This window comes from Erpetoichthys calabaricus, chromosome 2 (assembly GCF_900747795.2).
Source record: "Erpetoichthys calabaricus chromosome 2, fErpCal1.3, whole genome shotgun sequence".
NCBI lineage: Eukaryota > Metazoa > Chordata > Cladistia > Polypteriformes > Polypteridae > Erpetoichthys > Erpetoichthys calabaricus.
The window spans coordinates 146,086,718-146,112,315 of record NC_041395.2 but is presented as its reverse complement, the minus strand read 5'-3'; the positions used below and the strand labels follow the sequence as shown (position 1 = coordinate 146,112,315).

At 38.6% G+C, this 25,598-nt stretch overlaps 1 protein-coding gene across 7 annotated transcripts in view; it reads left to right on the top strand.

The window, feature by feature from the left end:
• The window catches only part of mcf2l2 (MCF.2 cell line derived transforming sequence-like 2), a 399,475-nt gene that overhangs the window by 178,492 nt on the left and 195,385 nt on the right, over positions 1-25,598 (top strand). For all 7 annotated transcript variants that reach the window (XM_028794595.2, XM_051923916.1, XM_051923915.1 and 4 more), the window contains exons 8-11: positions 5,795-5,919; positions 10,291-10,405; positions 14,163-14,282; positions 23,671-23,862. In XM_028794595.2, coding sequence (XP_028650428.2) covers positions 5,795-5,919; positions 10,291-10,405; positions 14,163-14,282; positions 23,671-23,862 — 552 coding nt within the window. The remainder of the gene's footprint in view (positions 1-5,794; positions 5,920-10,290; positions 10,406-14,162; positions 14,283-23,670; positions 23,863-25,598) is intronic.

Below are 25,598 nucleotides of genomic sequence, written 5' to 3'. Positions count from 1 at the left end.
AATGTCTTTTTTGCTGTTGTTGGAAACAAACCTTGTAATAGAGTAACATCACCACCACAATCATATTAAAAAATATAGATCCACAGGGACCTTCAGCTTTCTCGTAGTGATTTTGCTAGGGTTTTCCTTCTGCTAGTTTTCTTTGTTATTTTTTTTGTATTTTTGACCAAGAATTTTGTATACCGTTTTTTGGTTTTAACATACAGTGGTTGTTTTCAGTTTACTGGTACTTTGACCTTGCCATTTAATTTCTGACTTTAATTTTTGCCTGTTCCTTAATACATCTCCTTAATATTTTAAAGCATTTATTTGACGCTAGAATTACCAGAGCCTATGAAAAAACTTGTAGATCCGTCCCACCTTAAATCGCTTCGCATCTCTCCATAAGCGTCTTTTGTCCTGTAAATGTGTCGATAAGCAGCAAGTAGCCTGCTATCACATCCCCCACCACTGCACAGTTTTCTCAGCTCAAGTTTTACTTGTGTGTCAGTTGCTTGGAGTTGTATCGAGTGAGAAGTCAAGCAAAATGACACCTTTTATAAATACTATATCGTTATTTGAAACACATGCATTTCATGTGTGTTCCATGTCTACAACAATCTATGTATAGTAAACACATTGTTAAAACAGAAATGTTTTTCATGTTTTAGTAATAATCGACAAAATGTAGACATGAAGTGTATGTGTTAAGCCTGAATTCCAAATATCAAATAAACACTTTCACAAAAGGTACAAATATAACAGAACAAGTGCGCTTCTATTCAAGAATATAACTGCAGAAAAAGAACCCACGTTAGGGTGCGACATTGACACGCATTTGCTACAACCCTTCGGTGGTGCAACGGTATCAACTGTTGACTGGTAATCAAAACTTCATGGGTTTGATCCCAGACGAGTCCGTTTTGAGAAGTGAGCTGCTCTTATTCTTACTATTTTAGAATAAAAACATACATTTGATTTCAGTCTGTAACAGCCGGTGTAAATGTATGATACTTGTAAAGGTTAGCTTTGTTTTTTTCTTTTATTCAGTTTTATTCTCTCAGTCGCGTTCATGATCCCACCCCCCCTCCCTATCTGACACTGCTGTTTTCACATAAAGACGCGCTATAACAGAGGTAAACTCAGATCATGACGACGGTTCTACATCGGAGCAAGAATGCACGTCGCACTTTTGCCATCGGTTTTACTTTGTATATGTACACGGGAAGCTCTGCTGTCTACTTGTGACTTTACACTGTATGAAGTAAGTAAATAAATAAAGGTAAATAAGTAAATAATATTCGATCTGGCTCTTATATACAAAGTACAGCGACGGCAGCTTCCACCTGCAGCTAGTGATTATATGCTTGTAACATGAAGTTTATTGTGATGTTGTGGTTTGGGTGTTGGCGTAGTAAATTCATTCATATTTTTTCAACTTTCCTTTGAATTCTATTATTACAGTGGACTGAGGAAGCAAGCTAAAACCAGAACGTGATTGTGATGTGACTACAACCTCATTGAGGTGATCTCTATTTTGGGCAGGTTCCTCATATAAAACAGGAACTAACAAAAGCTATAAAATTTCACTGATAGTTCCAGGAAAGTATGAAAGTACAATGTTAACAGAAACAAACCAAGGCCCAGGCTTAGTTTGGTTTTACCTAGTTAATTGTAAAAAAGCAGCATTTGAAAACATTATAGTACCCACCCTGGGTATACAGGGACACCAGTTGTTGCTCATGTTTAAACCCTGGTGTTCCTGGAGTGTATATGGGGCTCGCTCACTCCAGAAATGATTTTCTGGCTTGACCAGAAATGTTCCTGTGTTTATGAGTGAGCTATAGAAGGGCAAAAAAGGGGAAAAGGCAAGGAATCAAATGCTCAAGAGAGAGCAGCAGCTCAGTCTCCTTTTACATTCTCGGCCCCTTCCGTCATGTGACTGCTGCATAATTAATGTTGATATCCAAGATGATATTGAAGGCCTGAGGCTCAGAATGGAGCCCTAGCCCATTCCTACCAGAGGGATGGAATTTAAAGCTGATTTGTGTCCAAAGCATATCTCAGTTTATATTAGGGAGGCAAATTTGTGTCAAAGGCTCAGTTGGTGGGAGGAACAGAGTTCAAGAAAACAAGAAAAATAGATGGGACATGACCAAGGTAGTGCTATGAATGGCACTTTCAAGTAGGTGGGTGAACCATCCCAGCGAGTATACAGTAGTTCAAAAGGTGATAAAAATTGAAGCAGTAGGGTTTATTGTTACCTTTTCATGTGGACTTTGTGTTCTCCCTCATATCATTCCAACTTGTATTTCATTTCCGTGTTTTTTTTTGTTTCTGTGATGCTGTGACTCATATTGCATTGTATAATCTTTGCATTGTGTCAAACAATGCTTACAGTAGTCAATGTGACATCTATTGGTAGGGCACTGGGATAACATATTTCTATTGTTTGAAGCAGCATACTAAGATGAAGGGTACTACTTGATATTCTGAAACACATACTATTTTATAACCCCTGAATTAGCATACCTATGATAGAACAATTAATCTTGGCTATTTTCTGAAATTTGAATTATAAGTAAGTAGTTTTTTTGGCATGAAAATCCTGGTGGAGTGATACCAGAATTTTCCTGTATGTGTGATGACTTCTCTAGCATACATATTAACTTGTGTAATTTCCATCCCTCTGTTGTGAGAGAGAGAGGAGAGAGGTTAGGAACATGCGCTGATACAGCACATTGCCGCACCCACCACATGACAAACCAACTCAGGAACCCAGATTAGGACCTGAGTGCAGCCATGCAACGGGTGACACCTCAGCACAACACTAGTTCAGATGGAATGGAACCAGTGTGAGGTTTTTTATGGTGGCTGGAGTGCCAATTCTGCCACCAACCCCCCAGGTTTTTCCCTGCAGGTTGGAGGACCTACATGCAGGGCTGGATGCAGATTAACATCATATCCAGGACAGAGCAATTGGTGACTAGAAAAACATGCAAGTTCACACACTTTTCATAGTACAAAAAAAAAAAACAATCAAACAATGGAGTGCTTTGGCCTGGTCTGTCTTGACTGGCCTAAGATTATTGTTATACCCTTTGACATTGTCATCAACTGACAAAATACAGTCATGCTCATATAGATATAAACACTGTAAAGTGAGAGCCTTGCAAGTGCCTGCTGCTCAGGAAAATGTATTGACTATGAACTGCCTAAACTGTAATGGCAACACAGGTTTAGAATTGAATGGTTTTGAGGTGAAAAAGGACAAGCCACAATAACATGGAAAAAACATGCAGACTGCACACACTGCATGACTTTAACTGTGCATTACATGTCCAGTATAATGCCAGCAAACAGCTAAAAAATTATTTCCCCCATACAAACCCATTTTGTCCTCAGCAGAATCCTGTACTGTGCTTCTTTGATACAGGAGCATCATACTGCTGGCTTCTTTTCCACAATGTGGAAGTAGTACGCATAGGCTTTTCCTTGATGGCTTTTTCAAGTTTAGTACTAATCCTCTTCAGCAATGGGTGAAAATCAAGACACAATATAATATCTTGTAAATGATGTATACCTGGTATTGATCTATTTGCATTTTTTTCTTATCACTGAGGTTCATATCATAACTTGTCCAGCCCTTCAGCTGGTTGTTATAAATATTTTAATAAGTTAAATTACTAAGGGAAGCTAATTACTTATTTTGCAAAACATCTGATGGGCTATACCTCATGGACCCTTAATGTGGAAATGCCACTGTTCCTCACCAGTTATTTGGGCCTTCGTGGCTCATTCATCATAGATAAGCTGATGAACCTAAATGCTCACCTAGATAAATACAGACAATGTTATCTTTCTTTAAATACACATGTTAAAAATAGTATTGTGAGTAAATTTGTTTCTTTTTATGGGGCGATGTACTGTTGTTTAAATTGTGAAGAGCTATTAAGAGAGCAGAGTTTATTTTCTGGATTCACTCCTAATACCAATATATATTTTGACTGGAAATGTGAGCTTAAGTACTCAAATGGTTAATGTTTGATTCCTTTTATTAATTTATTTTCTTCCAGGTATTAAAAGTAGTTTTAAAAAATAAAAGTGATTAATTTGACAAGTGACAATTACATGACAGTAAAATAACAAGTTAAACAAGTTAATATCGCTGTGACTCATGCAAAGTCTCTTAACTGCCCATGTACAGTATCTCTGTAAATTTCTTTAATGAACTAGACTGTTAAAAAAATTATGTTTCTATGTTTTAGGTAGAAAAATGAGATGCAGGAATTAGAAAGTTAACTAATATTTACATTTTAGCCTAACAGCACCTCGTACAGCTGTTACAGTCTATTCATGATTAAAATAGGATCAAAATGCTTTCAGGCTGGAAAAAATGCTTTAGGAAACCCTTTCAAAAATGTTAAGAGTAGTTTGATGTATATTTAAGATTATTTAAAATACAGTTTGGTGTTTAGCTCATTTGTGCTAGTCTAGTGAATCACATTGTCTTTGAGCAGAGTTTGAATCCCCAATATCAACTTTGAGTTTTTGTGTTCATAATTAGTTATACTCTACTTACTATTACTTGTATACAGAATTTATTTTTTCACATACCCCAACTTACTCAGAGTTTTAGGGCTGGAGTGCAGGGTCAGCTATTTGTACAGCACCCCTGGAGCAATGGCAGGTTAAGGGCTTTGCTCAAGGGCCCAATGGATTTGTATTCCTTCTGTCACTGCCAGGATTTGAGCCAACAATCTTCGAGTTACCAGCCCAGATCATTGTGCCACAGGGCCACAACTCCGCCCTTTCGCCCATGTAGGTATACCAATGGGATGTTGGATTCTTTCCTCAGTCCAAAGACAGACTGTTGCTTTGTTTCATGCTGTTAAATGTTGTACGCATACTGATAACATGTTGTGAGCTGTTATTTTACCCAGGGCATGGATATAAATATTATAACCACCATGGGGGGCCACTGAGCCCCAAACTGCAGACACAGTAATATCCAACACGATTCTGGATTTAAATAAAAGATATTCACCAGCGCAAAGACCAATAAGAAATACACAATTCTTTCAAATTCTTTTTCCTCCTTCCTTCCTCCAAGAGTGTTGCCCTCTGCCTCCCGACTCTGACTACCCGATGTTAGGTGGCCGGGACTGCCTCTAATGTCACTGCATTGCTGGTCAGGAGCACTTCCGAGTCACATGGAAAGCAGTACTTGGCAGCACTCTCTGGCAGTACCCAAGGACCTCAACAGGGCAACAGTGCCTCACCCCAATTCCCATGCAAAACTGTGGTTGTCCTGATTGGTATTAGCTTCAAGGAACATTGCCACCTTCCGTTTGGGGTTTAGGGTTCCTGGAATCCATAATCAGCAAGTCTATTCATTATAGACCAATCCCAGCTGGGGCTAGGATTACAGTGTGATCTGGCTGAGTTGTGTCTCAAATTCTGAGGTCCTTCCATTATGATGTCCACTCCAAGCAAGAACTCTGTCCCTGTCAGGATGCCTGGATCAGTCAGGATGGCCGTCTGTCCTTTATGACATTTACAATGTGTAGAAAACTGCTATAAGTACTATAGGAAACATCTCATAATGTAACATAATTTGTTTAAAATACAACAATAACATCTTTAACATAGTTTTCTTTTCAGAATTGCTGGTAAAATGCTACTAAATTGACTTTGAGTTGAGTGTACCGTTTATTTTCAAAGGGTAGTATAAACAGATTGCTGTCTTTATGACATCAGTATTCATCACTGTTTGCCTAGTTTTATGAGTAATCTGTTGTTTAAATTTCATCAGGGTGAACTAAATCTTGCCATGAAACAGGGAACGACCCTCCTGTCATGTATCAAGGAGCAAGCAGGAAAACATGTGAACTATAAACTCAATCCAGATGAGGTGGAAAATGCCACTACAGTGGAAAGGTTAGTGATTCACTTTATACCAAATGTAATGAGTAGCAAGCTAGGGTTGGGGTATCCAGGCAAGAAAGCATAGTGGAGGACCTTGACAGGACTAAATTTAACCCTGATAAAGAGAGAGAAGTGGGTTTGCCTAGGGTAACACATGCTATCCTTCTAGGTCAAGATAAAGGGCACAGTACCAACACCAGTTGCCCCTGAGGAACAACCATAACAATGTGGTAAATACCTAGGGCAGGCAGGTACTTGAGGTAATTTTGATTTGATTTTGAAAGAAAAGGACCAGGATGTGGAAGGATCAAAGGACAAGGACAGAAACAAAGTCTAATAAATATGTATGGATCTAAGTAGCAAGAAGAGCAAACCAAACCAGATGGCAAACAAGAATTCTAGTCAAAGAAAGAAGCAAAGCCTCAAACACTAATTTGTTTGTTCTTTAACCCCACCTACACTAATCAAGTGTTTTGTTTTGAATTCTTTCTCTAAAGTTGATCCAGTGTTTGGCTAACATGTACCTGTGTACTGTCACTGTAGAAATGGAGTATAATGACAGTGTATCACACAATCTCAGTGTCATAGGACAGCCAAAAACTACAGTAACTAAAAACAACAAGGTTGTAGCCATGTAAAGATAGTCACAAAATAGTGGCAATGATAAAATACAAAATGGTGTCTCCACACAATAATAATAATGTAAATTAACCAGTGAAACAAATTATTCAAGTAAGGTCAAAAACTTAACATTCGTCACAAAGAGTGAATCTCAGCCAAAGAGAATAAGAGGCCATTTTCCAGTATAGGGCATTACACAGGTAATATAGGGAAAACAGGAATCAGGTTCTTTATTTTAAGGGATATGAATGTAGAGGTTTGCTCTGGAGACTTTTCTCATTAAGATCCTTGAAGACATCATAGTACAAGCACACCACGAGCCACTAGGCAGAACACAAGCTTGCTGCTCTTGTTGCTCTTATAGGGCACACTAATTGTGGCAGAAAGTGAGTCCTGGAAGGGATGTAAGGCCATTATAGGCTACAGCTTTGGGGAATGTAGAGCTGGAAGGAGAACTGAGGCTAAGCACTCAACTAATGGAAGGATGAGAGGCCAGAATTTAGTGTAGGAAGAATGAAAAATGAGATATGATAAGTGAGTGATTGTTGTGTAAGTAATTTTAAAATACATTTTTCAAGAAGAGAACAGGATTACAGATGGAAACCAAGGAATCGTAGGCACATGGAATGAGTTAGCAAGTAGTGTGGAAGACATTATTACTTTGGCAACTTTCATAACTTGATCTGATGTAATTTTGGAGAAATTATTAAGTAGAATCGATCAGCATGTTTGGTCTGATTGGCCCATTCACATCAAAGTTTTTCTGAAAACTTTTTCTGATGTTCTAATTTGGTGAGAAAGTGGTTTAGCTACTCCATTTGCTTGGTATAGGATCAAACTGGTACAAAGGCCCAGAAAGGCTCTTGACTTTTGCTTACTGTTTAATTTGTGGTTATATTACACGTTCTATGTATCCCTTTATGTGAGGGGTCTCCAACACGTTGCTTGCGAGCTACCGGTACCTCGCCACTCCTTTCCAAGTAGCTCGCAAAAGGGTTAATGAATCCTACATACATTTGAAAACTTGATTAGTCAAATTAGGGGTGGGCGATCTTTTCAAAAAATCATATCACGATCCACAATCTGAATCGCAATCTATCTTTTCAATGTGGCATACACTTAAGAGAATATCTGGACTCAAACTCATCAAAACCTAAGTAACAGTTTATTTTAAATATCAAACAAAGTTGAATCCAATTTTTCTCTCGTTTGCTAGCTAAGCAGAGTTAAGGAACCTGCCTTTTTCTCGGATTCGCGCAAATAAATTGGTACCGCAAGCGAACTATGATACATAGCGAAATGAGAGAAGTCGCAAAATCAACTGGAATGTTCAAGCAAATTATAGAAAAAAAACAGATCTAAATCCATTAAGTAGTTCTCTTGTGAAAAGCGGAGAGACAGAGAGACATTGGATTTTATATATTATATATTAGTAAACCTTCAAAATTATGTGCAGTTAAAGTCTCAACAGCATTCTCAGCATTTCTGGAGCTTAGTAGAGCCAGATAATTATAAGAATCTTCACCAAGCAGCTCTGAAAATGTCTGGTTTGTTTGGGTCTACATACCTCTGTGAGTCTGCCTTTTCTGACATGAATGTCATGAAATCAAAGTTCAGAACAAGACTAACAGATGAACATTTAAATGACTCCATAAAAGTGAACCTAAGTGGCTACACTCCACCATACACCTCTTTTGTTGACTCCATGCAGTGCCAGTCATCTGACTAACTAAAAATCACATCATACATGCAACTGGACGTGTGAATACTCTTGTGAAGTGAAACAGTGAGATGTAACAAAATGACAAATGAATAAGTAATATCTGTGTATTTGTAATTGCATTGTTTTGTTTTGACAGCATTCATGTTTTAATACAATAGTGTGAGATACACTAGAAAATGCATACAGACATACAAAATGCACTTGCAGGTGAACAAAATATTTTTTGTGATGTTTTAATGCAAAATGTGAGTTGTGGACACCAACATTTTGTAAAATTCAGGCAAAACAAGCTTATTCAGTTTGTTTGTGTTGAAATAAGCTATGAGAATAAACGTTAGAAAACATGAGTAGCTCTCTGCCATTTTCATTTTGTAAAAGTAGCTCTCAGGGGATAAAAGGTTGGAGACCCCTGCTCTATGTATTTTCTTTTTTTTAACAAGGACACCATTTCCTTTATTAGGGTATACATTCTGGGTCTGAGGACTGTGTGAGACCTCCCCCTATCTTTCACACAAGACTAAATTTAATCTGTTAAGGCCCTGAATTAAAATTTAAAACTACAATAAATTAACATATAATACACTTCTTCAACAGATTCATTCAACAGATTCAATTTTCTTCAAGCATATATTCAATGATTTAGTAGTTAAAACCCCATATATTATAATTTATAACACAGCAACTGTGCTTAACATTACTTCCCAGTGCTTGTTTGTGTTATGATCCTGTTGAGAATTATGCCAATAAAGGCCAAAACGATCAAAAACACCTTGCCCAAACATATAACTTTCAAAAATGTATTTCATGTATTAAATTGAATAAAGAATTTCAAAATGCAAGAAACTCAAACACTCCAACCAAACACAAAAAAATCAAACAAAAGGACAAGTGGAATTAAAATTAATTGAAAGTCATCGTGGTCACATTTCTTGAAAAATTCCAAACTCAAAAAACAGATAGGCCAAAACTTCTAATGTTCAAAAGTCTAAAAAATTTACAACAAAGGCAAAGTAAACAAAGGAGCTAATGAATTCAACTACAAATGCTAATGACAACACACAAAGGGAGAGTAAGAACACTCCCCAGCATGTTCAGTAAGGGGAAACAAACATAAAGGAAATTCAGGATTCACAGAACACAACAAGCAGACCAAGCAAATACAAATGGACCAATTTGGCTATTTCTTCTTGAAAGAATTTGTTTAATGTTGGCGCATAGGTAGGTCATACAGTGAGTCAAAGGTGGCAATAGATCCAGCACTCTTATGTTTTACAGTCCAGACACTTAGACATTAAAATACATAGCCCTTGTAATGTGAGAATGATATTAAGTATGTAAGGTACATGATGAAAATTGAATTTCAGTGTGGACTATGTTAAGTGGACATCCAGTGAAGGGCATAAAGAAGCAGAAAAGAAAGAAAGGAAGAATTTTTAGAGAGCCAGGAAAGGTGCAATTGAGGGATGATTCCATGTGGAAACCAACATGGTGTTTAGTTTAGGGGCTTAATAAGGATTGTCTCCTGACACTCGTGGTTGCCGCTACCGCTTATACATCTCCAGTCTGCAATAAGACTTGTGGGTCCAAGATGGGACTATTCTGCCATCCAAGAACTCACTGACAAAGACAGAAGGGGACATCATCATGGGACTTGATAGACAACCAATTACTAATACGGACTTTAGGAAAGATAGGGATGTTCCACAAAGGTGCTTCTTATTTCGTACTTTTAACAGAAACAACATGCTGCATAAATGTTTGATTTTAAACTAATGAATGCCCCAGGGTGTCTCAGGATTGCATGTTAGGAGTGTACTAACTGATTTATTAGTTAAGCAAATAGTTCAACAAGACAGTAACACAGCTTTATTTTGTGGGTTATAAACAATATATACTTGTTCTTGTTCATGGTAAAATACAAAGAAAAAAAATCACCAGTTTAAGAAATTTGTTTTCATTATGAAGCTAAAATCAACAGAATGCTACTTACATGCAGTAACTAGATTGTCATTATTTTTGAACTCTCTTTTCTTGAACAGGTTGCTTGCCCAGCTGGATGAAACAGAAAATGCTTTTGAACAATTTTGGTCCAAACACCACCTCAGGTTAGAGCAATGCTTGCAGCTGAGACACTTTGAGCAAGACTTCCGAGAGGTATGGTAACATGCTATGCCTGACATTCTGTCCAGTTGTAATACAGTGCTTTAAATATAGAAGAACAGTCTTTTAAACTCTGTGGTTTTTATAAATAGAATTTTATTGTCATTCTTATTCTAAAGACCAATTAAAAATCTTATTACAAAGCAAACATACTATAGGGAAAATGTGCACTCTTCGTGCTGAAAGCCATTCAAAATTCATTATTTGCAATCAAATACACTCTTCCAACTTTTACACAAAGAGCTTGGTATAACAAGTAGGATTTAAGAAGCAGCAGAGAGGTACAATGATTTCAGTGGCAGCTCGCATATAGGCACTGTGGAACTGCAGCACCCCCTATTTCCACTTGATATTATCGATAACATTTAATATAATGAGTCCTTTTTTCTTTAATTCTTTCTTTATACTTGTACAATATATAATCCTTAAGCTTAATGTCAGTAGCCATCCCCCAGTTTATGAAAAAGATACAAAAATCTTTGTATGAAACTGTGCACTTCACAGTTGCAGTGGCGTGGTGTTTGGCTGTTGTGCGCATGCGCACGTAGGAAGCTGCACGCGAGGCTGCGAGGGAGAGAGAGCACTGTCGCTCCCACAGTGCCGACCCTGGCATGCTGGTGGAAGGTAGTGTTTTTTTTTTACTCCACGTGTGTTGTGCTTAAAAACCGTGTACCATATTCTTGAATGTGATAAAGTGTAGAATTAGATTATTATCCTGCTTAAACAGGATTAAGAGTGTTAGACAGATAGATGAGCTTTATTTGTCCAAAAGGGAAAATTGGAAATTTGCAGAAGCTTGAGGGAGAGAAGGAGAAATATATATATATAATAAAACAAACAACAACCCCCTAAACACACATAAGAACTTCTGGCTTGGATCCTGGAGAACTGCTGCAATCAATAACAGAGATATAGGTGGCAGTAAGATGGTCAAACCTGTTGGGATGTGAAATTGAAGATGTTAACATTTGAATAAATTATGTTACAATCATCACACAACATTTATGTGAGAAGAGGGATCCTATGATGGGCTGAGTTTGATAATGCTGTGTTGTGTAAATAAAAGAGGTTTAGAACACAAAGTAACACATAAAACAAAGGTAGGAGGACATGAGTAGATTTAGCACATCCTAATCTCTCATTTTTAGTTTTATCCATTTTAGCAAAAGTTACAGAGTATATTAGTTAGATATAATGACTTGATAAAGAATTTACCGACGGAGTTAAAATTAACATTTGCAGAAACACTCACCACCAGTAAAAAGTAGTACAACTTCCCATTTACAAAAAATACTGACCTTAACAGAAATTGAAACAAGATATGATTCTTTAAATTGCTATACATTTGGTTTTATCATTTTGCAAGAAAAATATTTCCATTGTGGGGAACAGCCCGGACACAGACAGGTAGACATGATGGTTTCACCACACACACATTTATTTACAATATTTACAATTATCGCAGTGCACAAACCCAGTGCCGCAGCACCAATCACCCCTTAAGTCCTGGCCACACAACACAATGCCTTCTCAGTCTCTGGTCCGCCTCCACTCCTCTCCACCGAGCTTCGTCCTCTTCCACCCAACTCTTGCCATTGAATGGAGGGAGGCGGCCCCTTTTATACACCCCCGGATGAACTCCAGGTGCTTCCCAAGGAGCCTCCGTTGACACACCCCTGTATGGCGGAAGCTCTGGCTGTGTACCCGGAAGTCCTCCGGGTGTCCCCAATCCTCTTTCCCCCAGCACTTCTGGGTGTGGCGGAAGTGCTGAGGTCCAGGGCTCCCAAGGCATCGGGGCGCCCCCTGGCGGTGACCACGGGCCCCTACAGGGTTGAGCTTCCAAGCTCTGTACCCGTGGCCCCCAATAGAACCAGGGCAGTCACCCCCTCGTGTTCTGGAGGAGGTACAAGCCCTCCTCCAGTCCTCCTGGGCGACCCGGCCGGGCATGAACCCCAGCCAGGTGCCACACCATATGGAAATATATTAATTACTGAAACTGAGTTAATAACAATTTTAATCTGTACTCATATGTCTTTGTCATATACTTTGATTTTCTTTTTTCCATCCATCCATCCATCCATCCATTCTCTTCCGCTTATCAGAGGTTGGGTCGCGGGGGCAGCAGCTTGAGCAGAGATGCTCAGACTTCCCTCTCCCCGGCCACTACTTCTAGCTCTTCCGGGGGAATCCCGAGGCGTTCCCAGGCCAGCCAAGAGACATAGTCCCTCCAGCGTGTCCTGGGTCTTCCCCTGGGCCTCCTCCCGGTTAGACGTGCCTGGAACACCTCACCAGGGAGGCGTCCAGGAGGCATCCTGATCAGATGCCCAAGCCACCTCATCTGACTCCTCTCGATGCGGAGGAGCAGCGGCTCTACTCTGAGCCCCTCCCGGATGACTGAGCTTCTCACCCTATCTTTAAGGGAAAGCCCAGACACGCTACGGAGGAAACTCATTTCAGCCGCTTGTATTCGCGATCTCGTTCTTTCGGTTACTACCCATAGCTCATGACCATAGGTGAGGGTAAGAACATAGATCGACTGGTAAATTGAGAGCTGAGCCTTGCGGCTCAGCTCCTTTTTCATCACGACAGACCGATGCAGAGACAGCATTACTGCAGACGCCGCTCCGATCCACCTGTCGATCTCACGCTCCATTCTTCCCTCACTCGTGAACAAGATCTTGAGATACTTGAACTCCTCCAATTGGGGCAGGATCTTGCTACCAACTCTGAGAGGGTACTCCATGCTTTTCCGGCTGAGGACCATGGTCTCGGATTTGGAGGTGCTGATACCCATCCCAGCCGCTTCACACTCAGCTGTGAACCGATCCAGAGAGAGCTGAAGATCATGGCCTGATGAAGCAAACAGGACATCATCTGCAAAAAGCAGTGACCCAATCCTGAGTCCACCAAACCGGACCCCCTCAATGCCCTGGCTGCGCCTAGAAATTCTATCCATAAAAGTTAAGAACAGAATTGGTGACAAAGGCCAGCCCTGGCGGAGTCCAACTCTCACTGGAAACGGGTTCAACTTACTGCCGGCAATGCGGACCAAGCTCTGGCATCGATTGTACAGGGACAGAACAGCCCTTATCAGGGGGTCCGGTACCCCATACTCTCGGAGTACCCCAAACACAGGATTCTCCGAGGGACATGGTCGAATGCCTTTGACCCGCGTCCGGGCAAGGGAAAACGCCGTCCAAAGTTTTCATTCATCATAGAAGGTTTGTTTAACCACTCTTTGTCTCATCCCTCACCTAGGACCAGTTTGCCTTGGGTGGCCCTACCAGGGGCATAAAGCCCCGGACAACAGAGCTCCTAGGATCATTGGGACACGCAAACCCCTCCACCACGATAAGGTGGCGGTTAAAGGAGGAGTGATTTTCTTTTTTGACTGCATTAAATATTAGCAACTCAGCAAATGATATATTTTCAATTATTTAAATGTGATGCTCTGCAGTGAAATCTCAAGCCAGTGTTTCTGTAAATGATAGCAACATAACCAAAACTTGCAGGTAACTATTCATATAATTAAGATGTTCACAAAGATCAAATATAACAAAAAATATTGTATGATATTACAGTCATAGCATTTCCAAATAAATTTCCAAAGAAAAATACTACACAATCACCTTTTTTATTGTTGACATTGCTTCCTCCTCGTTTATTTTGAAATATTAATTTTAAATATTACTCCTTTATTTTATATTATAAATCCTATATTACAAATGTCTTTGCTCTTGTTGTTTCTTAGGTAAAGATGTCTTTGGACTGCCTCATGGAGACACAGGCTGCTTTCACTGAAATAGGAGACTCTGTGGCACGAGTAGAACAGCTTCTGAATGACCTGAAATCTTTGGAAGAAAAAGCTCAGGTGGGCCTTTTCTGGTAATATTGCACACTTTCACTAACTGAATCTTACTTCTTGTTTCATGTGTGTGTTTTTCAAATGAAACAGCCACTGACAAGTGGTTTTGGATATTTTTAATCTGTCTTTTAAATTTTACCGTATCATAAAAACCTGGAATGGGTAATTGGTCTTGTCTATTACGGGGGATGGACATCTGAAGCTGAGCTCCGTTAGCAGTGGCTTTATTTTTTCACGTATTTCTTATTATTTTGAGGTATCCTGTATTTACCCGACCCGAGGAGTTTCCACTACAGTATATAAACATGAGTAACAAGAAAGGGGTCAGAAAGAACCAGAAAGGAAACTTAAAGCTACATCCAAGTCTAGACAGACATCAAGCCCAAGTGCGAGGTACGGCCTTTCAGAGACTGACCTGGAACAGGCAGGCGAATGCACAGACTTCCCAGGACCCTGCTCCATTGCATCATCGCCAGTCGAGTGCGAAAATGGGAGCGAAGGTGCAAGTGATGCAGGTCACGATAGCTCGCCGATTCCAGAAGATCACTTGAAACTAGAAATGGCCTTGCAGTCCGTGCTTTCATCTACTCCTTGCAAGCCTGGAGCATCGGCTATAACCGGGGTTGCTACTTCCCCCGCGGAGCACAAAATCTGAAGTGATTTGTCCGAACTAAAGGAAATGATCACAACATTGACCACGGCCACAGTCACAGCCATAAGTGTGCTTAAGAAAGACATCCAGAAAGACATCCAGAAAAATATGAAGAAAGAAATAAGTGCCTTGCAGCAGGATAATAAAGAGTTGGAAATGCGTTTATATAATCGTTTTGATGCGACCATTAAAGATATGCTGGGGAAAATTGAGGAAAACATTCAAGAAAATAAGTCTAAACTGAGGAAACTTGCCAATCAGCTGGATGACGTTAAGCGGACATTCACAGCTCGAATTGAAACAGCGGAACATTTGGCATCTAACGCCAGTGGAAAAGCTACAGCTGCGAATTCCGAATGCAAAAAACTCGGAGACAGACTTGCGGTTCTGGAAGATGGATGCAGAAGGAATAATATTATAATCGAAGGTCTACCTGAGAATTGTGAAAGTCCAAACCCAGTGAAGTCTGCAGTTGAACTATTCTCTAAAATAATTGGAGAGGACTTTAAATCAGATACTGATATAGAAGTAGCTTACGGCATACGCGGATCAAATACTTTTAAACCTAGGTCTTTTATTATCCGTTTCGAGAGGCTACTATGTAAGCTAGATGTGATGGCACTCCTCAGACACAAGCAAGAGATTATATCTATAATAATAAAAGGCAAAGCCCTCACTGACTGACTGACTGACTCACTGACTCACTCATCACTAATTCTCCAACTACCCGTGTAGGTGGAAGGCTGAAATTTGGCAGGCTCATTCCTTACAGCTTACTTACAAAAGTTAGGCAGGTTTCATTTCGAAATTCAAAGCGTAATGGTCATAACTGGAACATATTTTTTGTCCATACACTGTAATGGAGGAGGCGGAGTCACGTATCGCGTCATCACGCCTCCTACGTAATCACGTGAACTAAAAACAAGGAAGAGATTTACAGCACGAGTCACACGCGGGAACGAAGGTAAATGACGTTAATTTTTGACTGTCTTTTAATACTGTGTAAGCATACATATTAACACATGTGCAATTAAACGTGTGCATTTACGGGGTGATTTCTCAGGCTTAAAAGCTCACCTTTTATCAAACGCGGGAACAAAGGTAACTGACGTTGTTCACTGTCTTTTAATACTGTGTAACCATACATATTAACACATGTGCAATTAAACGTGTGCATTTACGGGCTGATTTCTCAGGCTTAAAAGCTTGCCTTTTACTAAAAAGGTAAATGCAAAACTATTTTCAATCAGTTTATTGAAACGCTCCCGTTAAGGATTGCAATAACATATTCGCGAGATAAAAGAACGAAGTAGGGGGAAATGGAGGAAGAGCCGCGAACAGCTAAGAGCAAAAAATTAATTAAACAATTGAGAACGGAGCGAGTTAAGCATACAAGCATGTTCATAAGGGAAAGAAAGCACGGTGTAAAACGTAAGTTTAAATTAAGTTTATAGAAACACTCCCGCTGCGGATTGCAATAACATATTCGCGAGATAAAAGTTTAATGAGAACACACGAGGTATAAACGAACCACACGCCGTGGCGCAACGTTAGGGGCAACAGTTTCAACCATTCTATGATCTGCTTCTCGCAACTGAAAGACGGCACATGGCGGATGTTAGCCGACTTGCTGACCGCAACGTTAGGGGCTTCAAGTATGGCGCTGACGCCACATCTCAGTGCCAACACTTTGCAGACTGTACTTAAAAGACACACCCTCCTCACTGGACAGTTAAAAACACCAATCAAACTAACGATGAGATCAAGTATTACCCAATCAAAAGTAGGAAAGGAGGCATCTTCATAAAATGCGTGTGGCATGATTTGCATGAGACGCTGCTTTAAAAAAAAAATGATAAAAAAAATACGGGATAAATCCCGTCCAGTATTCATTCAAAACGGGACGCGCAATTTCATTCTCAAACGCGGCATGATTCCGTATTTTAAAGGACGGGTGGCAACCCTACAGTGCCAGGTAACCACCCATACAATCACATTGTGATTCAGACTAGGAATGCAATGAATGTAATTACCCCGATCTACATACAAGGCGAAAGTCTTGCAACATTCAAAGATGATGGTTTGGGATAAGTACACCATACAACATAAAAGAGCTTATGAAGCCTTGAACCGAAAAAAGCAAGATCTCAGAGATCGTAAAAAAAAAATAGGAGGTAATGTCGTTTTACTCGCTGTACATTTTACTCAAACATTACCAGTTATTCCACGAGGGAGACCAGCAGATCAACTCAACGCGTGTTTAAAATCCATGCTTCTCCCACGCTCGGTTATATGTCGCGTGTTCTCGGGTAGGTGCACCAAAAAATGTATACATTTAAGCATGTAATGGGCAAACAAAAAATGAGGTATACCCGAAGGCACTGCAGTAGTACTTAATGTAACTTTACTTCTTAAATGTTAATGTTTTACTGTTTAATAATTTATACGCTTCTTATATGTTGTTCAAATTCTTTTATCAAAATACCACTGACAGCGCAATGCACGATAACATGGAGTGAATACACCATACGCATCCGCCCACGGCTGCCCTGCTGTGCGCAGATAGGAGTTGATTCTACAATAAAATAAAATAAAGATAAAAAGACTAAAACAATCATCACCCATAAAGCGGATAGTAGACGTGACGTACTATATGTGTACCACATTTCAAATGTATAGGTGAAACGGTTTGTGAGCTACAGGTCATTTAAAATCCTGGACAGACACACAAATTGCCACGGTAGCAAATTACAGAAGAAGATTTTACTGTTTCATAATTTATATTTATATGAAATGTGCTTCTTATATATTACTTCATATTCTCATATGATAATGATGTTAATGTTTATATTGATTTCTGTGTTATTAAAACTGCATGTATGTGTGTATATGTATATATATATATATATATATACTAGCAAAATACCCGCGCTTCGCAGCGGAGAAGTACTGTGTTAAAGAGGTTATGAAAAAAAAAGGAAACATTTTAAAAATAACGTAACATGATTGTCAATGAAAGCCCGTTTCACTCAGTAACTCTTATGTGTGTGTTTATGTATGTGTGTATATATATGTAGATGTGTATATGTAGATATGTATATATATGTATATGTATATAAATGTTTATGTGTGTGTGTATATTATATATATATATATATATATATATATATATATATAAAAAAGACAGCAACAGTTATAACAATGACAACACAATTACATTGACAATCATGTTACGTTATTTTTAAAATGTTTCCTTTTTTTTTCATAACCTCTTTAACACACTACTTCTCCGCTGCGAAGCGCGGGTATTTTGCTAGTATATATATATATATATAATATATGTATATATATATATATATATATATATATATATATATATATATATATATATACACACACACACACACACACACACACACACACATACACATACACATATATTATATATATATATATACTAGCAAAATACCCGCGCTTCGCAGCGGAGAAGTAGTGTGTTAAAGAGGTTATGAAAAAGTAAAGGAAACATTTTAAAAATAACGTAACATGATTGTCAATGTAATTGTGTTGTCATTGTTATAAGTGTTGCTGTCATATATATATACATATACACATACACATATATTATATATATATATATGTATATATATATATATGACAGCAACACTCATAACAATGACAACACAATTACATTGACAATCATGTTACGTTATTTTTAAAATGTTTCCTTTACTTTTTCATAACCTCTTTAACACACTACTCCGCTGCGAAGCGCGGGTATTTTGCTAGTTTGAAAATAACCGCATTCGTATTTTCCCTGATTTCTCTCCCACAACAGCTGCTAAACGTGCAGCCTTCTACAACATTAAACAGCGGTTACGGCAAGCCAATAGCAAATACAGCCTCTTGTAATCCTGCCAAACTGAAAGTGGATGTGCCAGGCCAATACTATGTCTTCTCCAGCAAAGAGGAAGCAGAAAAGGAATTAAGAAAGCTGATCCTGACACTATTCTGAAGCACAATTGTGAGTCGCATCCTGTCATGGCATGGCAAGGAGATATCACCTGCTGTCTGATCCACTTGAAATGATACGAGTACCATAATTATACATCCTTTTCATTACTTGGACGCTTTCTGTTTATGTTTTAATTACAGTTATAGATGTGTGTATGGAAGAAATTATTTTCTTTTCTTTCTTTTTTTTTTTCTACCCTAAAGGAGACTGTTTAACATCATACCCTTGGTTTATTGTTATTGTAATTATTGTATTAGGATTTACTATGCTTATCCAAGACCACTTTTTAACACCATTCCTGGGTTTATTATCTTAATACTTTAAGATTGCTGAAGATTATACTTTATGCTTATAGTTTGTTAATGATTATATTTTAGGCATTATATTTTAGGAATATAGTATTTAGACTTTATTGGTAGTAGATATCTCTACTTTTTAATACTCAAACGCTGCTGTGTGGGGGCTTGTTTTGTTTTGGATGTGCTCTGTCTCTAGGTATGTCAGAGGACCAGGACTTTGTGAAGTGGGGTTCAGCCTCACGTTGGGAGGCAGAAGGGCGGGGGAGAGAAAGAGAGCAGGCTATATCTAATCTATACTTTAATTCTTATAATTATAACTACCAACGTAACAATAGGCTGCATGGTAATAACTTGTGGGGAAATTGGAAATTAAGGTTAAAGTTGTCTCACATTCAGTTAAGACTATAAAATGGCATCAAAAATTCAGAATCAATGTCTCCATGATGGGACAGTTAACTTTGTGAGCTGGAATGTTAAAGGCCTGAATCACGAATTAAAGAGGAAGAAAGTATTCTCTCACCTAACAGGTTTAAACGCTAAAATAGTATTTTTACAGGAGACCCACTTACTAAGCAAGGGTCAGTTCCGGCTGCAAAAAATCTAGACTGGCCAAGTGTTCCATTCTAGCTTTACAAAGAAAACTAGAGGTGTGGGAATTCTCATACATAGAACAGTCTCATTTGTAGCATCAGATGTAGTATCTGAACCTGAAGGGAGATACTGTATGTGATTGTCATGGGCAACTTATTTAACTGTAAAATGATTTTGATAAATGTTTATGCAGCCAATGTCAATGATAAGGAATTCATGCAAATTGTATTTGCATCCATTCCCAATGTGAATACTCATAAAATTATAATGGCTGGGGACTTTAATTGTGTTTTAAATCCATTCTTAGATAGGACTCCAGTTACAGGGAGGATGATATCTAACATTGCAAAGACAATTACACAGTTTGTAACTGACCACAATTTATCAGACCCCTGGAGGTTTCTAAACCCAAACTCAAGAACATATTCATTCTACTCACCAGTACATCATTGCTACTCAAGAATTGACTATTTCTTTATAGATAATAATTTCCTGCCTACGATTAAATCTTGCAAGTATGACCCTATTGTTATTTCCGACCATGCACCTCTGATCTTGGAGCTAAAGTCATTATAACCTCGCAGATGGAGTCTTAACCCACTCCTATTAGCAGACAAGAACTGTACAGAATTTATATCCAAACAAATCAGTTTCTTCCTAGAGACAAATACATCCTCAGAGGTTTTTTGCAGGAATACTCTGGGGAACTCTAAAGGCCTTCTTAAGAGGACGGATTATTTCATATCTTTCCCACAGGAATAAATTAGAAACCAAGAAAGTATTAGAGCTAAGAAGCGAAATTACTAGAATAGATGAAGAACATGCTAGGCGTCCAGGCGAGGCTCTGCATTCAGAACTCAACCTCTTGACAACTAAAGAAACTGAAAAACTAATTTATAAATCAAGACATCATTACTATGAACATGGAGAGAAAGCTAATAAGCTTTTAGCTCAACAAATCCACAAGCAAGAAGTTCGCAATGCAATCCCAGTAATCACCAACACAAACGGAGATGAAATCATTGACCATAAAATTATAATGCACACATTTAGAGACTACTATAAATCCTTATATTCTACTGAGTTTAAAGAAGACAACACACAATCTAATGCATTTCTGGATACATTATAGATACCACAAATAGATAGGCGGGAAAGCAGCAGGCCCTGATGGCTACCATGCAGAATTTTATAAGAAATTCTCCACTCAGCTAGCTCCCCTCCTATTAGCAACATTTACAGAAGCTAGAGACAATCAAATTCTACCCCAAACTTTTTGCCAAGCATTAATCACCGTCTTTCCTAAATAAAATAAGGACTTATTATAATGTGCATCATACAGATCAATATCACTTCTGAATAATGATGTTAAGATACTCTCAAAAATCATAGCTAGAAGGATGGAGAAAGTGCTGTCTTCGGTAATATCACAAGATCAAAGTGGATTTATCAAGGGTCGACACTTATCTTCAAATCTTCGACGACTTTTTAATGTAATATACTCACCAGCAAAGTCAAACACCCCAGAAATATTATTATCATTGGATGCAGAAAAAGCATTTGACATGATTGAATGGAAATACCTTTTCACTACATTAGAGAAATTTGGGTTTGGCCTGAACATTTGTGCATGGATTAAACTACTGTATACCAATCCAGAAGCTTCACTTTGTATTAACAACATTTGTTCAGACTACTTTAAACTAGAATGTGGTACCAGACAAGCATGCCCCTTGTCATCACTGCTATTTGCAATTGCCATTGAACCACTGGCAGTTCACTGTCGAAATACTTATCAGATAAAGGGGATTATCAGAGAAGGACTGGAACAGAAAATTTCTCTATATGCAGATGATACGGTCCTGTATATATCAGACCCACAAAATTCTGTGCCTGCAGTCTTAACAGCACTTACAGAATTTCAAAAGATCTCTGGTCTCAGAATTAACCTGAATAAAAGTGTACTCTTTCCAGTGAATTCTCAAGCATATAATATTAGATTGGACACCCTACCTTTTATCATTGCAGATCAGTTTAAATACCTAGGGGTAAATATCACAAGTAAACACAAAGCTCTTTATCAACAAAATTGCACCGTTTGTATGGAAAAAATTAAGCAAAACTTGCATAGATGGTCAACCCTTCATCTCACTCTAGCTGGAAGAATTGACGTTGTTAAGATGAATATTCTTCCTAAGCTTCTTTTTTTATTTCAAAACATTCCAATATACATCAATAAATCATTTTTTAAGCAAATAGATTCAACAATAAACTCATTTATTTGGAACTCAAAACATCCACATATCCAAAGAACGACCCTACAAAGACCTAAGGCAGAAGGTGGCATGGCTCTACCCAACTTTCAGTTTTATTATTGGGCAGCAAACATACAAGCCATAAAAACCTGGACACAAATAGACGAACATACACAGGCTTGGTTCGCAATAGAAGTAAAATCCTGCAGTACTTCTTTATATTCCCTGCTTTGTGCCCCAATAAATGCAAGTTATCGCCAATATACTAATAACCCAATTGTGCTCCACTCACTCAGGACATGGAACCAATGTAGAAAGCATTTTAAGTTGGAGAATCTTTTATCTGTGGCACCCCTGCAAGAGAACCACCTCTTTCAAACCTCGCAAACATATGCAGTTTTTAATATCTGTAAAGATTTGGGATTAAATTGCTTAGAGATCTTTATATAGACAATATCTTTGCATCCTATGAACAATTACATTCCAAATTTAACTTTCCAGCTACACATTTCTTTCACTATCTTCAAATTAGGAACTGTGTTAAACAAAACCTGCCTGATTTTCCTCATCTTGCACCCTCCTCCATGCCGGCAAAAATATTGCTCAATTTCGAGGACTTAAACACTGCAACATATAAAATTATTTTACAGTCCCTTCCTTTCAAAGATCCAAGAGGACAATGGGAAAAAGATTTCTTAATCAATATATCAGAAAAGTAGTGGAAAGTAGCAATACAGAGAATTCACTCGACCTCCATATGCGCAAAGCATAAAATTATTCAATTCAAAATTATATATTGAGAACATCTGTCTTGCTTAAAACTGTACAAAATGTTTCCAGGGCAAGATCCAACCTGCGAACACTGCAATCAAGTCCCAGCCTCACTGGGTCACATGTTTTTGGGTCTGCACCAAATTAACATAATTTTGGACCAAAATTTTTAAGTGCCTCTCAGACAGCCTTCGTGTCACAATCCCTCCTAACCCATTAACAGCTGTGTTTGGTGTTCTTCCAGATCGGTTTAAAGTGGAGAAGGACAAACAAACTGATTGTATTCACTACACTTTTGGCACGCAGACTTATTTTGCTAAACTGGAAGAATCCTAATTCTCCTCTTTTAAGTCAGTGGGAAACCGATGTTTTCTACTATTTGAAATTGGAAAAAATCAAATTCTCAGTTAGAGGATCTGTACAGAACTTTTTCAAAACCTGACAGGATCTAATCAATAATATTTTAGAATAAGCTCTTAAAGTACAGAGGAAGCAATTCTCTCCGCATTTTTTTCTCTTCTCCATTCATCTTTATTGTCCTATTAAACTAATCAATCTAGGTATGTTTACAAGCTTTAAGGTTCACCCCATTAGCCATGCTCTCTTTGTCAGGGGTGGGGGTCGATCTGTTTTCAATCCTATTTTTTGTAAAAACTGATCTATTTGTATGGAATGATAAAAATTAATAAAATCAAACAAAAAGAAAAAAAAACTGGAATGTTTTTACTGTGCCTTACTTAAATATTAATATGTATTTTCTGGTGATTCAGTTTGGTTTGATAATTTTTCCTTTTATGTTATGTATTTATAGGAATCACTGGAAAAAGCACAATTACAAGCATTTCATGGAGACCAGCTTATCCAAAGCAATCATTATGCTGTTGACTCCATCCGCCCCAAGTGCATTGAACTTCGACGGCTTTGTGATAATTTTACCAATGAAACTAAAAAGAAGAATGACATACTTGGAAAATCATATGAACTCCATAAACAGTTAGAAAAGGTAATTACACCAAAGCAGCTTTTATTCAGTGTTGATATTTTATGTTGATTGTTTAAATAATTTGCAGTGGACTGTTTGCTTAATCCAGTTCTTGTATGGTACTGTTAGGTTATGCTTCAGTTTTCCTGAACTCTGTATTGGAATAAGCTGGTTCAGAAAACAAATCGACAAATAAAAGATTACTTAATAAGGCCAGTGATTAGCACTTCTGCCTTACAGTCCCAGTGGCCAAGTGATGACTATCTTTTTCAATACCTTTTCCATAGTTTCCTTCCTAACTTCTAAAGTTAAATGGCTGTCTCTACTGTCACCTGGTATAAATTAATGTGGGTAGGTGTAGAATGCAGTAATCTAGCACCCAGTCCACATCTTCTGTAAGAGAAAACATGATGAATGCTTTATAATGGGGGTGGTAAAGCTGGTAGTATTGCTGCCTTACAGTACTTGGTTATCCTGCTTTGTCCGTTTTTCCTATATTCGCAATGTTTTTCTTCATACATTACAGTTATTTTCCATAATGTAAATGCACACCACCTGGGAACTTGTGAATCTCAACTGCTCAGTTTGTTTGGTTGTGTGTTTATGGATACACACTTTGGAGCAGACAGGCATTCTGCTTATAGAGGGTTCCTGCTGTGGTGCTCTACTACCAAAATATGGAGGTGTAGATTAATAATGGCAAAGCAAAAATATTCTGTTTCTGTAAACTGTAACTCTTGTCCTTGGAAAACATGGGTCTAGTCAATGGATTAACACCAGTTCTTTTACACAAACAACCTGGTCTTTCAAATTACCAGCAATTCCAAAAAAGCTAGACTTTTCTCAATCCTTGGAGTACAACTAAATACATGCTAGTTTAAAATGAACTCAATAGCACGGTGACATGTTCAAGAGGTTTACTTATTGTACAACCAAACAGAAGAACGGGCAAGACATAAGATCTAAGCAATTCCGACTGTGCTATGGTTGTCTGTGCCACATATGATGGTTTGTAGGATCTCAAAACAGCCAATCCCCTGAGCTTTTTATACACAATAGTTTTTAGAGTTTATTTGTTTATTGTACTATTCTTTGTAATCAGTGAGGAGAACTTCCATCCATCCATCCATTTTCCAACCCGCTGAATCCAAACACAGGGTCACGGGGGTCTGCTGGAGCCAATCCCAGCCAACACAGGGCACAAGGCAGGGAACCAATCCCGGGTAGGGTGCCAACCCACCGCAGGGCACACACAAACACACCCACACACCAAGCACACACTAGGGCCAATTTAGAATCACCAATCCACCTAACCTGCATGTCTTTGGACTGTGGGAGGAAACCAGAGCGCCCGGAGGAAACCCACGCAGACACGGGGAGAACATGCAAACTCCACGCAGGGAGGACCTGGGAAGTGAACCAGGGTCTCCTAACTGCAAGGCAGCAGCGCTACCACTGCACCACCCGAGGAGAACTTCTTTGTGTGAAAACATCCTTTGAGGAAACAGGTTAGAGGAAAATAGCTGGCACATTCAAAGTAACAGAAAGGCCACAAATACTCAAGTAGCCACAGTAGTGCACAAAAGAGCATCTCTGTATAGACAGAACATTGGATCTCAAAGAGTAAGGGCTACAGCAGCAGCAGCAGACCACAATGGTTTCTACTCCTGTCCGCTATCAACAGGAAAGTGGGGATGCAATGGGAATATGATTTACCTAACCTAAACACCTGAAGATTGGAAAAGATTGTGTAATCT